Source organism: Haliotis rufescens, unplaced genomic scaffold (assembly GCF_023055435.1).
Source record: "Haliotis rufescens isolate VD_foot unplaced genomic scaffold, xgHalRufe1.0.p SCAF_5, whole genome shotgun sequence".
Classification (NCBI taxonomy): domain Eukaryota; kingdom Metazoa; phylum Mollusca; class Gastropoda; order Lepetellida; family Haliotidae; genus Haliotis; species Haliotis rufescens.
Window position 1 is genome coordinate 47,021,430 of NW_025964223.1, and position 17,121 is coordinate 47,038,550.

Below are 17,121 nucleotides of genomic sequence, written 5' to 3' on the forward strand. Positions count from 1 at the left end.
ATTTTTTTGAAATATCTCACGAAATTAGTTTTATTTTATTGCTTGTAATCATGTGAACTAAAAATGTTTGTTTTGAGGAAAAAGGTCATTTGAAGCATCTCCAGGTTAAACTATCCAATGATTGAATCTTATTTCTCCTGAATTAAAATAATTCTGCTAAATATTACTGCAGAAAAAAATTCGGCCAGAAATTTCTGTAGAAAAAAAAAAATTCGGCCAGAAATTTCTGTAGAAAAAAAAAATACTGCCAGAAATTTCTGCAGAAAAAAAAAATTCGGCCAGAAATTTCTGCATTAATGCATTTTCTGAGCCAATTTTTGAGCTTATGAACATGTGAACACACTGGGACACACATTATTTGGATTCGTCTCCTCGAGAGCTTTCCAGTGATATAAAACATGTTTTTGTAGCTCGCTTCCTTCTGTGTGGTCAAGTTCGGACTCCTGGCCATTCCTAAGTTGTCCCGCCCTGCCGTAACAGTTATTATTTTACGAGGGTGGCTTGCAACCTCGTGTTTTCTCCTCGTATATCTTGGTTTTTAGATCATGGATTGATTTTGTTCAGTAATGCACCTGTTTATATCTCCATATGTAAAACAAATCCAGGCATGAGATATTGGGGAAATTAATTTTGATTAATCGAATGATAATCGTGATTTGCTACTTTTAGTTGTAGATTGAAAGATTAATGTTTACTTCTGTATTTAGTAGTGACTGAAATGGGTGGTTTAATACCCCGATGCAGTGTGTCAGCTTCTGGGGAAAAAATACTGTCTGGTGCCAAACAAATGGCCAAGCTTGGTCAAAACATGGCAAGTGGTTTGCTTCATGACACTTGAGTTAGAAGAAGCAAATAACTGGAATTGAAATGACATGAATCTACATGTAAGAAGCCAATTTTGCCTATCCTGTCTGCATAGCTATTTTTTAGTAAAATGTATTATGCAACAACTGCAATTTCCAATGTTTTCACTGTAATGGTGCTAACATGCAAAGATCATAGTGGCTGTCGTCAACCTGTTGCTAACAGCCACAACTCTCCCAAGTGAGATGTGACGCCTTACTACAAAAGAACTTCAATGAAATAATGTGTGTTATGTCAGTGTATCATGGTTACACGATATTTCCTAATACGATCTGGGTTTCTGGATACAACGCATTCTTTTCGTTTGACCGATCCCTCTTATTTCGATCTATGAGTATGAATATACCGGCATGATCTGCAGAATAGAGATAACAATGAAACGCAATCGGCCCCGTTAAAAAACTGGTGAATCGATATTAGTATTACGACAATCCCGAGTTGCTGGGAACCTACCTATTCTGATCTGGAATCCCACAGTGGATGTCACAAAGTGATTGTAGAACACTCACTGTCATACTCCACTTTAACATAGACTTAACACAGTATTAGTGATTTTACATCCAAGTGTCATGTAATTTATTTTCTCCGTTCATCTATGAAAAATAGTATCTTAATTTATCTGAATGACATTAAAGAGTCGAATATAATCGCGTAAGATTCCTTTCTCTTGCTATATGTACGGTAAACGAAATTTCTTGTGACACGTGATAAACTTATCACACACACAAAAAAACAATCGCTGATAAGGTTTGCACAGCGTTTATGTTATTCATTGGTTTCATACACCTTAGGAAAGATGTTTCGCTGGATAATCAAAAGAGTTACAACAAAACGTATTTTGAGTGAGTATATCAAGCACATTTCTCGTAGTATTATCTACCTGGATATACGTCCACACATATAAAAGTTTCCTGTTACTATGTGGACTTTATTTGGCTCGTGTAATCCTCTGTAATTCATGATGAAATTGTTCCATATTCATTTTCACTTTATCTATATAGTTCACAATCATGTCTTTTTCAAGACTCTTATATATGCATAAATAAAACAAAATGCGGAGAAACCATCGACAAATCAGCTTGTATGTTGTACATAAACATTGTGAAAAGACACTAAAAACGCATTTACAGGAAGCCCGTCCAGTATCAATCAATTATTAACAAACATTAACAAAGCCCATTGAACCCTATCAGGAAAGGTAATAATCTTGTATCATTATTTTACGAATACAAGGCAAATATTTTAATAAGGTTTAATCATAGTTTAACTCAGTAAAATATTAATTGCTGAGAGGATTGCTTGATAAATTCAAAGCCTCACACACAAGGAATTGGGTGATGGTGAAATATTTTATTGTGGACATGAATTGATGTCATAGACATTTATCCACAAACCCCTGAGTAAATTGAGAGAATGGTTTCCCTGCGACAAGTCAGTAAAATAAGCAAGGCTTTGTGACCTTTCGATAATGATCAAACTTGAGGGATGTGCAGTGATCATGTACTTGTGGTTACATGTATTCTGTTCATCAGCACACAATGCTTTATAATATTGGTTCAAAGTTAATGTTTTCTTCAATCAGTTATTTCAGTGTTAAGGCCTCTGGCTCAAGTACAATTAATACAATGAAGCCATTTCGAACATGAACGCAACGACAAATATTTACAATTGTGAAGATCGGAGTTTGATGGCACCTTTGATGTAATGTGCTAAAAAAGTTAGAATGCTTACTTCAGAGGACTGATATTAACATATGCGAGGCATATGAACATAAAATTGATTTCATTTTTAATTACATGTTTACATGTTTTTGTCAATTATGTAAAATTGACAAAAAAAGTCATATCGATGCCCTTTCTTTTCCCGATATCATGCATCATTTACAATTCACCAATCCTTAATAAAGTAAGAATGGCTCTAATCTTTAACACTGAATATAATTCTAGTTTTGACACCTCAGAATACCATGTTTGTGAATGACAATCTTTAACCCTATGGATAAACTCATTTAAGAATCATTTAGTCTCACCAACATCTTGAGATTGCAAAACAATCCCAAAACCAAAAGAAAATATTATTTCTTCCACAGTTGAAGCCCTTGTCACATAAAAGCAGCATACAACTTTAAATGAATTATTTTTATCTCATATACCTAATAATTAATCGTAAATATTGTTTTTATTTCAGTTTTTGTGTACACAAAACTAAACAGATCTTAGATGTTAGATTGTATACGTAGATATACACAATGTCACAGATGTATTCAATTGTATGCACCGTTAATTATACAATATCCCATATATACAAAACACACTGATTTACACTGATATACACGTATGCAATTATACATAGATTTATATAATGTCGCAGATATCTACATGGCAGTGTTTATACACAGACTTTTACAGTTCTTGTCCATCACTTGATTGTGTGGTTTGTTTACAGGCCACCATCGCAGTATTGTTGTGCGGTTTCAGGCAACAAACATTTGCCTTTTTGTGCGAATTGTCTGAATAGCGGATGTTATCGGTAGGACAGGACATGCTTACTCTTTTCGCGAACACCTGGTGTCATCATTGTTTTTCTATGATCAATTCATATATTTTTGACCGTTATTTGCCTTTTACCACAAATGTAATCTGTTTCGGCGGATCATGGAGATCAGTTGTTCTGTTACGTTGACACTGGATATTATATAACTGTTCTTTCCCATCCATATTCATTGCGTATCTTGTTTTCGTAAGTAAAATAAGATGACTGGAAATATAATAGTAAATCCTGGTATTTATATTTCAAAATTATCAATATTTTTGTTCAAGGTGCGAGTATTTCACAATTTAGAAAAAAAGCCGTTACATTGCTACCATGAGTGTATTTGAAAAAGGAAACTGGAGGTCTTTCTTATGTAGATTTGCTAAACTCCGTCACAAACTTATCTTTACAATGCATGGTACAATTGCAAGGCTCTTCACATTTTCGTGGCTGTTGTCCTTAACAAGTGTTATATGAATCGCCGGCATGTTTTGAGAACATGTTGACTGTATTGCTGGACAGGTACATTGCTTATAGGAAACATACAGCTCTGAACAAAGATTAAACAGAACTGATTTGTGTAGGGTTTTTTTCTTCAAAGGGAGTACTAACAAGTAAATATTGCTTTGAGCTGCATCAGTAATATTGCAGCTATCCACGGCTGGAAAAATATATTATGAAAAAAAATCAATATTTGGAAATATTAATCTAGAAAAAAATGTTTTAATTTTTTAAGTATATGTTCAGTGCATTATTGCTCTCTCGGGTGAAAATATTTTTTCACAGCAAATGAATCCCCTTTATTATCACAGTTCTTCTCACTTGTTGCCATCTATGCAAACTGACTGTTGCCGTTGGACACGCACATATCCATCTACGTTGTATCTTGTCGCAGACCACTCGCTACCCATTTCTTCACATTGGTACACGCCAATGGGCGGGACCCATACATAGTCATACGTGATAACTGTCAGGTCACAACTTATCCTGGCTACTAGTAGAGAGGTTAGACAGAAATATATCCCCGGTACAAGGAAAATTGTGGAGGAATGAACTGTTTTGGTTCTGTTTATGAATATGTTTCTAAGCGTATTTTATCGCATAGCGTGCATTTGTCGCTAATTACAAACCGTCACCACTGACGAAAATTATAACCATCTAAAAGGTAAAATACGGAATAAGTGTGTTTTACAAATCTATTTGTACTAACAAGATATCAACATAATATATTACACTCATAACTGTTTAGGATCATGCAGTATGTTCAAGATTTATTGCACACAGGAATACTGCTGCCCTACTTCTCTAGTTTGATTGGGGGGTACAACGTTGTATAGCGTGTTGATAAAAGTTGATGGTCTTTATGGTAACGAACAAATGTGCATGTGGATACATTAAGAATTACAGCAAATGTCTGATGCGGCATACAAATACATGTATATTCTTTATTTTATATTCCTTATTCCAGTGTCACCCCTTATCGTAGGTGTCTGGCCCGTTCAGAAGCTGTTGACGTCCTTTTTACACTTTTTTACACATTGACAAGGCAAAATGACAGACGGTCATTTATGGAGTTATTATCGCTCCATGGCGTTTGTTATTCTCTTGAAAATGTTCCGTTATGAACAGTACATTTCTCACTTAACTCGTCAATCGAGACCGTTAGTTTCGCAAAGCGCCATTTTGTTACTTAATCAGCGTGTATTCTTTCTCTTCCAACAGCGGTCTTGAAGTTTTTCAAGAATATTTTTAGATAAAGTTGATTTTGTATATAATCTACATGTGTGACACAGAATTTTCGCGACGCTAAATACTTTTTGTTACTTTTGTTCATAATCTTTTGTGATTTTTCAACAACGAGACTACTTTTTAAGTCCCAAATTCAAAGGATGGTGACCCGCCCCTGTGTGTTACGAGGGGCGTTCAATGCGTTTTGCAACTTCAATATAAGACCATCTTAATTTTGCACTTTTATTTTTCAATATAATTATAATCTCCATTCACATCAATACATTTATTCAATTTGTCCCCCAGGCTTTTAATACCACTTTTATAGAAATCCGCAGATTGGCCCTCTAACCGGAACAGGAAATAGTCACTGGGGGCTAAATCTGGGCTGTAGGGTGGGGGATTTAACTGTTCGAATCCACATTCACATATGACGTCCTGTGCAATTCTCGACTTGTCAACCGGAGCGTTGTCATGCAAAAGTAGAATACCATGCGTTAACATCCAACGGCGTTTCTGGCTATTAGAGTTTCGCAATTCTTTCATTACATTAGCAAAATACTGACCATTGATTGTAGTTTTTTGGTGGCACGTAATCAATCAGTAATATGCCTCTTGCATCCCAAAATATGGTGGTCATTACCTTGCCAGCCGATGGTTGAGTGCGAAACTTCCTCGGAGGCGGAGAATTGGGGTGCTTCCATTGCATGGATTCCAATTTAGTTCCTGGGTCCCAGTGTAGGATCCATGTTTCATCACCTATCACCAGACGAGAAAGAAATCCAGCTTCATCAGCAGTATAGAGATCCAGGAACTTCCAGTTCTCTGATGGCGATCTTGAGCTCTGAGGTTTCTAAGTACCCATCTTGCAGATACCTTGGACATACTAAGATGCTCATGAATAATGGTTCCAACAGTTCCAACTGATACTTGGAATTCCCTAGAAAGTTCAGATACTTTCACTCGTCGGTCAGACAAAATTCTTATCTCTATAGCAACAATCGTTTCTGGTTGGGTGGTATCTAAAGGCCTGTCTGACCTTGGGTCATCGTCTATGGACCCTATACCCCTTTTAAACTGTAGAGACCAACAGCAAATTGTGGAATAGTCAGGAGCATCCTTACCAATCACTTTACCAATGCGATCATGGATTTCTTTTGCTTTGCATCCCTCCTTGGTGAGGAACTTTATTACAGCGCCTTGTTCACGTTTGAGAGAATGCATGATTGTGACCACCCTCAGGTGAATGAAGCCTTCACATCTAACTTATTGTTGTGACTGGAACTTGTTATGACACGTGTCAACGTGATGTTGACTAGTGTCACACCTAACACAAGTTGAGATAGTTTGTGTAAACACAAATGCCCAAGTTGCAAAACGTATTGAACGCACATCGTAGGTAGGAAGAATGAAAGTTTCAAGGTTTTACATTTGTAATAAAATAATTTAGATTTCCGGTAGACAACTACAGAAAAAGTATATAATAAATAGTATATTTCATGTGTCTCTTGAAATATAATGTTTCTCTCATCTCCTTTCCCCCCGTCACTGGATGAGAAAAACATGATATTTCACGAGACACGTGAGACACTATATATGCCTACAGAAAAGGAAACAAATGTGAAAAATGATTATAAAAGTTGTTAATGGATTCAAGCCTATGTGCCTGTGAATAAGGAAATCGAATGCAGGCAAAATACAACACAATTCAAGTCTTAACGAGACCTGTTTGCCAAACAAGTGCTTGTTCGTTGTTAGCCTAACAACTGCGTTATTCCAAGAGAGGTTAGGATGTCACCTGCTGTGTTCAGCGTTACGTGTGTTTGATTAAGGACATTCAATCTCTGTCAGCCCAGATCTTTGTTCACTGAATAAACACATTGGCAAATGTTTTGTGACATAACTAATTAAGATATTGAATCTGGTTTCGAGGAAATTTTCGGGCTAGTCTCCATGGTTTTGTTATGTTTTTACAAATATATATGAATATATATGCCGCCTTATCTTGCTGCATCTATACATGATGTGCTAGGACATGCTTTCACTATTGCTGATGGATTACAAATGAACACAGGTCATAATACATTTGTGCACGCCACACACACAAAGAACATGTGAAGTTCATAACTTGAATATTAACATGAATGTTACTGATCAGTTGGTGAGAGTTTATACATATCCGCTTAATCAAAATAATTGAAGCTATTCACGTATTTTACAAAAGTATTAAAGAATGAATTTACTTTCATTTCACTTGTCAGAGGGGTACAAAAAGTACCTGATCTAGACTACCTGTTGTTGAACTTTCATTTTGTGGAAGCCTCGGCGACTGAGTGGGTTATATCGCTGACTTTGTGTGCTGGCGATTAGGTGTCTTACTCTGGAGATGTGGGTTCGAATTCTGGACTCAGTACGATACTCTGTACTTTACTAAGAAAATATAACATTTCTTATCTTAGACTCTGTCCAATAGCTCTGGGTATCTTCAAATTGGTACAAGGTGTTGTACACTTCATTTGAAAACCTGGATTGGTGTTGACAGTCAACTTCAAGCTGCCAGTCATGATACGACACGTTATTTTCAGACTATGGACTTTGATCGACATGCTTTCTCTTGGACATTCACGGATGTGTGTGAAAAGAGAAATTTATTGAAATAGGAACCAAGTATATGGGACCCTTAAATAATATTTTAATGGACAAGTACATGTAAGGTCACCTACACCAGTCAAAATATGCGAACCCTCCGATGTTTGAGGATTTATTATTCTAGTCTTCAATCTTTATCATTTAAAATTGAGGAGCTCGGTTTCGAGCAGTACATTTATGCATTTTAAGGCGTCTCAGCGTATTGTGAGAGGAACGTGATGCGGGTCTCAGACGTTTCCACTTCGGTAATTATAAAACCCACAAGCATGAATAGGATGTGCCATACATGTACTTAAGGATGGTAAGTAGTATCCAGAGTGAATGATGTACATATAATATCTGTATTAAAAATATTGAAAATACAATTAAACTCAATCATCATGGAGGAGCATTTGAATAATTATATGTTTATTATAAAAAAAATATAATTACATATGGAACTTGTGTGAAAGTAATAATGTGGAGGTTAACTGTTCCAGGTTTAGCTGTTGTCATATTGTTGGCTGCTGTCATCTTCCTCAGGAATAACATCAAAACTTATGCAGGCGCATATGTATGGACATGTGAGTAGTGTTTAACATTCATCTGAACTCGTTGTACTGACAGCTATAGTCATCTGTAATCTTTGAACACATTGTCCTTTGAACATCAATAATTGTTATTCCCTAAATAGGTTTCCGTAAATCGACATGTAGACATATATCTATGTACATTCATTCTTTTCAGAAAGCGTTTCCAGCAACTCAGTTATTTCTTTTATATTCGAGCGAAAATGGACTATGTTTTACTATGACCTTATTGCTACTATTTACACCAGACAAGAAATCGCTATCGACTGTTGTTTTTTGGTTTCAGGCGAAAAAAGACATGTCAATGATTGTACACATCTGGCAGATCTACCAGGGGAAAGGGAATCAGGTAAGACGTGAAATTTTCTGAACACCGTCCTGTCGAAAGACAGACCCTCGCGCACGCATATGCACACACACACGCAGGCATAATGTGTATATAACCAATACGATATATTCTAATTAACTTAGTTTGTATTGAAAGGTTGAATATTATCAAAATAACCTGATTTTTTTTCCAGTTCCCCTTGGGAATGTCAGCTTCTCTGTGTTGCTGAGAGGTGTTTCCAGTATTATAAAAGGTACGGATAAGTGGTGCTCCTAATAGTATTTGACCTGAAAAAAGACCAAGCGCAATAGAACCATGTTTATGAGCGAGTGAGAGAGTTTGGTTTAACGCCGCTCTGGACAGTTTTCAGCTTGAGGAATTAAGTCCTACACGTTTACTATTTTGATGAAACTCCCAAGCTCTGACAATCCTGTTATGATAATCTGGGCAAATCTTGGATTCAAAACCAAGGCACGCCCATATGGTAGGGAATGTTGGGAATCACAGCAAGGTATTCGGCGTGACGGGAACACTTAATTATAAACCACTCGACTATCTTCACTGTCCCTCTCATACTGTATCCCTTACTTAACCAAATAACGACTCACACCAACACAATCAATGAATAATCCCGCGATCCCCATGTCATTTATTGTATCATAAGTTTGTTGGGTGTAATTGTAATTTTAACAGAAATAGAAACGCTGCATAACTGTCATTCAGGAGAAAGAACTTGAAATGAATTGGTCTTGATAACAAAACAAACATTGTTTCTTTTCAGTTCCATTAAAGAATGTCAGCTTTGATGTCATGTTGAGAAACTACGAAAAGAAATTAAACGGTAAGGTAACGTGTACAAGCTTAACCACTCGATAGCAGTTATGATAAAAACACTGAACAAAAAACAATAGCCCGTATTCAAATCCTTAAATTGTTACTGGAGACCGAATAACCAGATATTCTTCAGATAACTAGATTTTATTATATTTTACTAAAAACAACGCAAACGTGCATATTGACACAAATGATGTACATTGTGTAAATATACTCAAAAACAAAAGTTCCTGTGACACCAATATTTTAGTGTATTTTTCAAACAAGTAAAGTTTGGTTTTCAATATTGTAGTACATGTATGGAATCAAGTCACAAAACGCAACTGCTACAGAAAAGCATGCATTCCATTAAATAGTTGACTTTTATGCAAGCCCTATGCATTTCCCTACCCAAGAATGGGTTTAAAAACATATGCATTGTTTAACATCGTGCTGACAACAACCACTCAGTAAAACAACAACCACGCCTGTCCGAAAATGAGCGTCTGCGATCCGTTGGTATGCTTGAAGCAGGATCGAGTCAACGTGATGTTGCAAGACCATTTAACGTCCACATAAACACCATTTGGTGTTTATGGCAACGTTGGCAACAGACGAATGCAGTCAGAGACCATCCTCTGAGTGGCAGGCCACGCGTAACCAATAATCAACAAGACAACTGGATTCTAACAACACACTTACGAAATCGATTCCAGCCAGCAACAGTGACTGCAAGCATCCCTGGCCTTCGACGAATATCTTCACAAACCGAACGTCGTCGCCTCTGGTGTGCAGGGATTGTCGCCAGAAGACCCGCGAGACGTCCCATTTTGACAGGAAACCGCCGTCAAGCACGTCTGCATCGGTGCAGACAGCGTCAACGCTGGACAGCCATGCAGTGGGGACAAGTTCTATTTACTGACGAGTCTCGTTTTCACCCCAGCCACAGCGATGGACGGATTCGAGTGTACCGACGTTGAGGTGAACGTTACGTCAATTATTGTGTCATGGAAGAAGATCGGTTCGGGGGCAGAAGCGTTATGGTATGGGGTGGGATTACAGCTAGACAGTGGTAGAGGGAAATCTTAATGGACAGCGCTACCGCGACGAGATCATCGGCCCTGTTGTTCTACCGTTTTTGCGTCGTCGTGGCCAAGGCATTACCTTTCAACATGACAACGCCCATCAGTTAATAAGACAAGTTACACATTGCCATTACCACAAAGTTGTTTCTTAGTCGTCGAATATCATTATTTCATGTCAGATTTTGCTACAATATTACTTTTTTAGAACACCTTTTACGCTATTCCGGAATCACCCGAACATTAATGAGCGTATTCCCGTTATGGCGTGACCGGACTCCACAGAAGATGGTTATATACATGTAGGTTATCAAATGAAAATACATGTATCCAACATGGCGTGTATTCCTCTTTGTAATGCAGTCGGGAAGGTAAATCTGTTAATACACATGTATCGGACAATATACTTCGACTTTCGCTGTTGTGGTGCGTATCTAGTTTTTTTTACCAATTATCACAAATGAATTTATAGCATCATCAGAAACCTTTTCTCACATTTTATTAATAATATATAGTTTACTAAAGACAACGCAAAAGTTCACATTGCCACATTGCCACTGATAATGTAACACAAAGGCGTGGGTGAAAAGGCGTCGGTTTGATGTCGGATACAATTCCCTGTTTTGATGTATACTGTCCGTTCCCGTGTGTGTTTTTTTTCACGTGAACAACTGACTTGCCTTTTGCATGCGTTTGTGATGGTAGGTACTGGTTGAGCAGGATACGCGCACCTTTTCGGGAACACCTGTTACCAGGAATGGTTTATAGTGATTCATAAACACACATATGAAACAGCCGGAATCGTACAATGGACTCTGTCTTTAGCAGAGATTTCTTATAATTATGGAAAGGGTACTTTCGAACATATTAATTAAGAACCACAATGTACAAATCCTCTTTCGGCACCCTATATCACCAGATCTCAACGCCATTAAAGTACATGTAGGTTGATAGTGCCCAATATGTGATCCGTACTTTCGTCCATGCGCACGCAATTTTTTATGCTAATGGTGGACACCCGAGATGGTGAATGCCTTTCCTTTTTTGAGTAATGCTAACGTCTGACTCCGAAATCAATTTGTTGAAAATCTCATCCACGCACCACAGACATGAAAGGTGAGGTGAGTTGTAATGGGGTTGAACGTCGCGTTCAAGTTTATTGCACTTGTATAGCGACGCGCGCGTGTGTGTGTATGTGTGTGTGCCAACTGATCGATACCATGCCGCATCTTAACATGTATACCCCACTCAGACACAGTTTACTGACTCCGAGCCGCCCAAGTCCCTGGTTTCGCCCTTTAATACCGAGCGCCATGCAGGATAACAACAAGTACCATGTTTAAACGTCTTTTGGAATGACGCGGAGACGGCCCGCCGACATGAAACGAAACACCAGAACGCCCGATAGTGATTTGGTGTTTTTACTCAACACTCGTATACACTTTATCGCCTTGGTCAAATTGTTAGACAGCGCGCAGCAGGTACAGGAAAGCGTAAAACAGAAAAAACATTGTCATGTATTGTACATTATCGCCTGTGTAAATATTGCCTTCATGTTAGGCTAGCAACGCGGCCGCCTTCGGTCGTTTGGTTGCCGAGATGTTTAGTCAAAGTATAGATTTAGGAATCAACTTGACTTGTGTTGCGTGTTGCATTTTTTCCTCCCTGTGATCTGGATCTGTCAATACTTGTTCAGGTTTTCAATTGGAAACCGTCTGCAAATTGCTAATATGCCTTACTAAAGGTAATTTGAATAAGTTGCAGCACAATAACAAGTGCGATTAAGAAAGCGTTCGTGCACTGTTGCAAACTCATGTTTATCTTATTTTCACCACAGATTTACAAACCGCAGGACTATGGAAGGTGAATGATGTTAAACCGTGTGAAAAGGAAAACCAAGCAGGTAAATTCAAAACATCAACGCCAGAGAATACTCAGTCTTGACAATCTGCTGAAACATATTCCAAAGGGCGCAAAGGGAAAGCAGTATGAAAAATAATATGAATAGATCAATGAAAATCCCTGAGGTGTTCGCGAAAGGATAATATAAGCAAGCTCTGCTTTACTGATAGCACACACCATTCACACAATTTTCATAGAAAGTGCCAGTCAGTTGGGAGGCGTGAAAACTCCATGTTAAGTTCAAAGCAGGGGATACGTATCACGCATGATGTTGACAAGAGACGTGTCATATTCAATTAATTCCTCTGGATGTTAAGCATAACATTTCTGGAATGACTTAACCAGATGGTGAAACATGAGTCTTTTCATGCAATTTGGATAAAATGTACATTCTTTTAAATACAAAATACAAATCAAGAACTGTAGACGACATGAGCTGGAGCGTTTGGTATATTGACTTTATAATCCCTTAACAGCATTCAATACCAGAATTTATTGCAGATTAGCTTTATATCTGATAAATTTCATTTCAGGTAGAGCTTGTATGGAATCCATTTGCCGCGAACCCAAGCCTGCAACACCCGAAGAAAGCCTGAAAAATGTCTTGTCCACAATGTCAGGACTGAACCCCGAGGATCTCGGACTCTTAATGGGGCTGTTCCCAGAGCCCCCTACCGACAGGAGAGCAATGTTCGTCACTGCCGCTTCCAGCAACCACTACAATGAATCTCAGGGTCTGATCAGGAACCTCCATCAGAATGTCTTCCCACTGATTAATAACTACACATTTGTATATTATGATCTCGGATTGTTGCCATGGCAACGACAACAGGTGATTTCAGTAACGGTTGTTAACTATGAAACTAACTTCTAAATCTCAAATCCAGAAATTCACGGAAAGAATATGGTTGGATTGCTTCATCCCTCTCTTACAGTTAACTGAGTAGCATGTGAAAGGCTGCATATTTATAGGCACAAGTGTCACTTGCTCAACCTCTCCATGCAACGGCAAAGCAATATATATCCTAACACGACACGAACAATGCAAACGCGATAATATGTTCACTTTGGAATGAGAACAAAGCAACAACAACACTATATTTATATATTCATAGCACATCAGAAGCAAAACATACCAGTACATAAGTGAAGTCAAGTAAATGCCACCAAGTATCTACAAATAGGAACACATACACATATACACAGATATATATGAATTATACCAATATATCAGTAGCTACTGCAAAAGCAACCTCATAACTAACAATCCCTATTTATGCATGAAACTGACAATGGAATGCATACGCAAACTTTACCGGAACATCACATTTAACAGAGACCTGTACAATTGTGTTCACTTCGAAGGCAGTAATAGTGATGTGTTTTACTTTGGAAGACAGAACTGGCAAACAATTTGAGTGTTCGAGAAGCTATGTTGTTCATGTTACAAACACCCACATGCTAATTAGATTATCTTTCACTTCGCAATCCAAACAAATCACCGTCTGCAGACAAAAACATTAAGTACATGCACAAATGAAACATGACAACTAATCACTGTCCTCCAGAAAATGTAAACATAATCCCTTTTCGTAGTAGCCATACTATCGCACATACCAATGTCAAAACGTATTAAAGTAATTTCCAGTAGATATCCATTTAGAATTCCAACCAAAGTATTGGAGTGGGTGAATCTGGTTTGAGCCATAGTCAGCTTAAAGGTGCGACAGATTGCAAATAATCAAGCCTGGACAGGCAAACCAGTTAATAAAACAGCAAATTTCAACACCACCGCATCACCATGACATTGGTGTACATTAAAACAGCCCGACCCACTCAGTTAAATGTGTAGACAAGCATGAGGTACGCGTGGCCTATCATTTCCAAGAATCGAACCCAACCCATCCAAATGTTTGCACGAACGTACCAGATTTAAAATACATTTGATTGGTAACTATGTATCTAATGATAACTAATATGTTGAAACATTTCGATTATTTCGTAACTTTCTCTCATTCCTTCAGCTCAAGAAACATTGTCGTTGTGAAGTGAGAAGCTTTCCGTTGAAGTTTATGCCATCCAGATTGCAGAATCTCAAGTGCTACACGTGGAAGCCAATGATTGTGCAAGTATGTTCCTTGTTGTAATGAAACTACGTACATTCATTTTGGTAGAATCAATTGCAGGTTATATATGTCAAGTAGTAGCTACAAGATCGAAGCTGATGTCAAATGAACACAATTACATCACAAGATTAGTTCACGAGCGGACAATACAATGGAATTAGAATTAAATACTAAAAATTATCTTTCTGTAACTTTTCAAATGAACATATACCTACCTGAATGTTTATCTAAATGTTTCAACCACCATGTTGATTTACAAGCCACAGTCAACGGTATCATCATAAGACATCTGAGTTAAAACAGTAGTCTATTTTACGATTCCGACTTTATTATAAGCATGTACGCATCACTATAACATAGTCATGATAGGAGGTGTTCGCAAAGAAGATGTCCGTATTTTGCCCCACGGAGGGCACCGTCACAGACACATGCAAAGACAAGTAAATTGTTTATATAAACAAAAACGTAAACATATGGTACAAATCAAAACAGGGAATCGTGTTCGTCACTCATGCATCAAATTTTGACATGTCCTTCACATCCTTCACCATAATCACGCTTTGAAAGCTGTATTTCGGGGCCAAGAATGGGGTAATCCTGATCAAACAACATTTCAGCAATAGTAACTCTCTATAAAGGTGTCGCAGAAAGAGCAACAACCAAACCAAATCAACCAAAATATACCATCCTTAAAGGTTGAAACCATTTTCCTTGCTATTGCAAATTTTGTCAAACGATAAATTGGCCAAACAGCATATTCAACTACATGTACAAGAATACCTTGAAATGGTGATAGCAGTATCTCTATCTTGCGAAATCTTGATGATCCATTTTAATACTTCGTGAATTGTGAATGTCTCAGAAAAGGTTATATATTTGTGTTTTCAGGCTAACCTACCTAAAGCAGACATATTGGTATGGATGGACGCCTCTGTTAGATTTTCAAACAATGTCATCAAACCCCTGCTGGATGACGTAGAAAGACGTGGCATGGTCATATACCCAGGTGTGAACTCGGTGGCACAACATACTCTACAGGTTGCAATGAAGTACATGAAAGAGGACATCTGCAGCCTCGCTCCAGTCCTTGAACACCAAGCAACATTCATGGTGTTTCGGAACGAACTGTTGATAAGAGAGGCTGTTGTCAAACCCTGGGTGGCCTGTGCCATGAGTCCAAAGTGTATGTGTCCCCGAGACCCACATCTTGACTTGCACTGTAATATTTACATCCACAATTACAATAAGTGTCATCGATTTGATCAGTCAGCTATCAATATCATACTTACCAAACTATTTCGCGGTCGCACATCTACATTTTATTCGACATACGGCATGCACCCAAAAGTAATGTTAATGCGTGATCAACGTGATAATTACTTTCATGAACTAGAGCGAAAAAGCAGTTCAGGAAAAATATGATAATTCATTGACAAGTGGCCATCTCGTCTCGTTGGACCGTGTTATGTAGGAGCAGTTGCCATAGGAGCGTTGGTCCATTCTGACATGTTGGATGTTTTTAATGTATATTTATCAGTAAATTAAATGTGTTTATGATGGTATAAGACCGTCTTCGTAGTCTGGTGGATAGAGACTATGCCCGGAGAGCGGAAGGTCGCTTGGCATTATGGGGACAAAACAAGGACTGATTGGCTCGGAGTCATTATATCCAAGTAGGTTAGTTCTATAAACATAAAACATCAGGCAGAATAGGCATTTTCGATTAGCAAACGAAACAGCTTCCATTGGGCGTAACAGAAAACATAGCTGTGAAAATGGTATGAATGCATCACTTTGAATCAGTGATGACACCAGGTGTGTACCGGTAGCACCCGCCACTCATACAATTTGCTTCTGAACGTTTCCATGACACCTCGATAATGGCATAAATATTTTGATCAATATCCTCGAGCGTCCACACATGCCTGGACATGACGCCTTATCAAGGACGTAAGCCTCATTTTGGCGTCATTTTGACATACGGTTCCAGCTGCTGTAGGATTTCCGGCAGATGATCCAAGAGATATTCTATCGGTTAGAGGTCGGGTGAGCGGGATGGCCAGGATAGAGTACGTTATTTGTGTTCAGAAAATCCTGGAGAATTCGAGCAGTGTGCGGCCTGGAATTGATCTGTTTACACAGTATCTATTCTGGACAAATGGCTGCAGAACGACATCCCTGCAACGTCGAATTTACACGGATGATGAAAAGACGTGTCTTCTTTAACCACAAAGCCCGCCCCACACCATAACCATCGTCTTCAGAAGGGTTAAACTCCTAGAAGAATCCTTGAGCCAATACTTCACCTATCCATCGATTCGTCCGCATCCGCATCAGGTTGGAACACAAGCTGAATCTAATCTCCTCACTGTACATTATCCTTAATAAATCAGGTAGCAGCCAACGTCGCATAGTTCAAGATCACTGACGTCTATTTCGCTGATGATGGCGGGTCAAGGCTATTCCACGAGGGGCTCTGTAGGCCCGAATTCCCACAGGACGTCGTAATCGTCGTGACACTGTGTGGC

General features: G+C 38.3%; 1 protein-coding gene across 1 annotated transcript; it reads left to right on the top strand.

The window, feature by feature from the left end:
* The first annotated feature begins 1,605 nt into the window (after nucleotides 1-1,605).
* On the top strand, nucleotides 1,606-16,155 carry LOC124137145. The gene is made up of 9 exons (XM_046503330.2): nucleotides 1,606-1,706; nucleotides 8,253-8,336; nucleotides 8,629-8,691; nucleotides 8,864-8,923; nucleotides 9,452-9,511; nucleotides 12,403-12,468; nucleotides 13,001-13,299; nucleotides 14,492-14,596; nucleotides 15,482-16,155. Exons 1-9 carry the CDS (start codon nucleotides 1,661-1,663, stop codon nucleotides 16,013-16,015), a joined length of 1,317 nt encoding a protein of 438 aa, XP_046359286.2. The 5' UTR covers nucleotides 1,606-1,660; the 3' UTR covers nucleotides 16,016-16,155.
* Nucleotides 16,156-17,121: the final 966 nt, after the last annotated feature.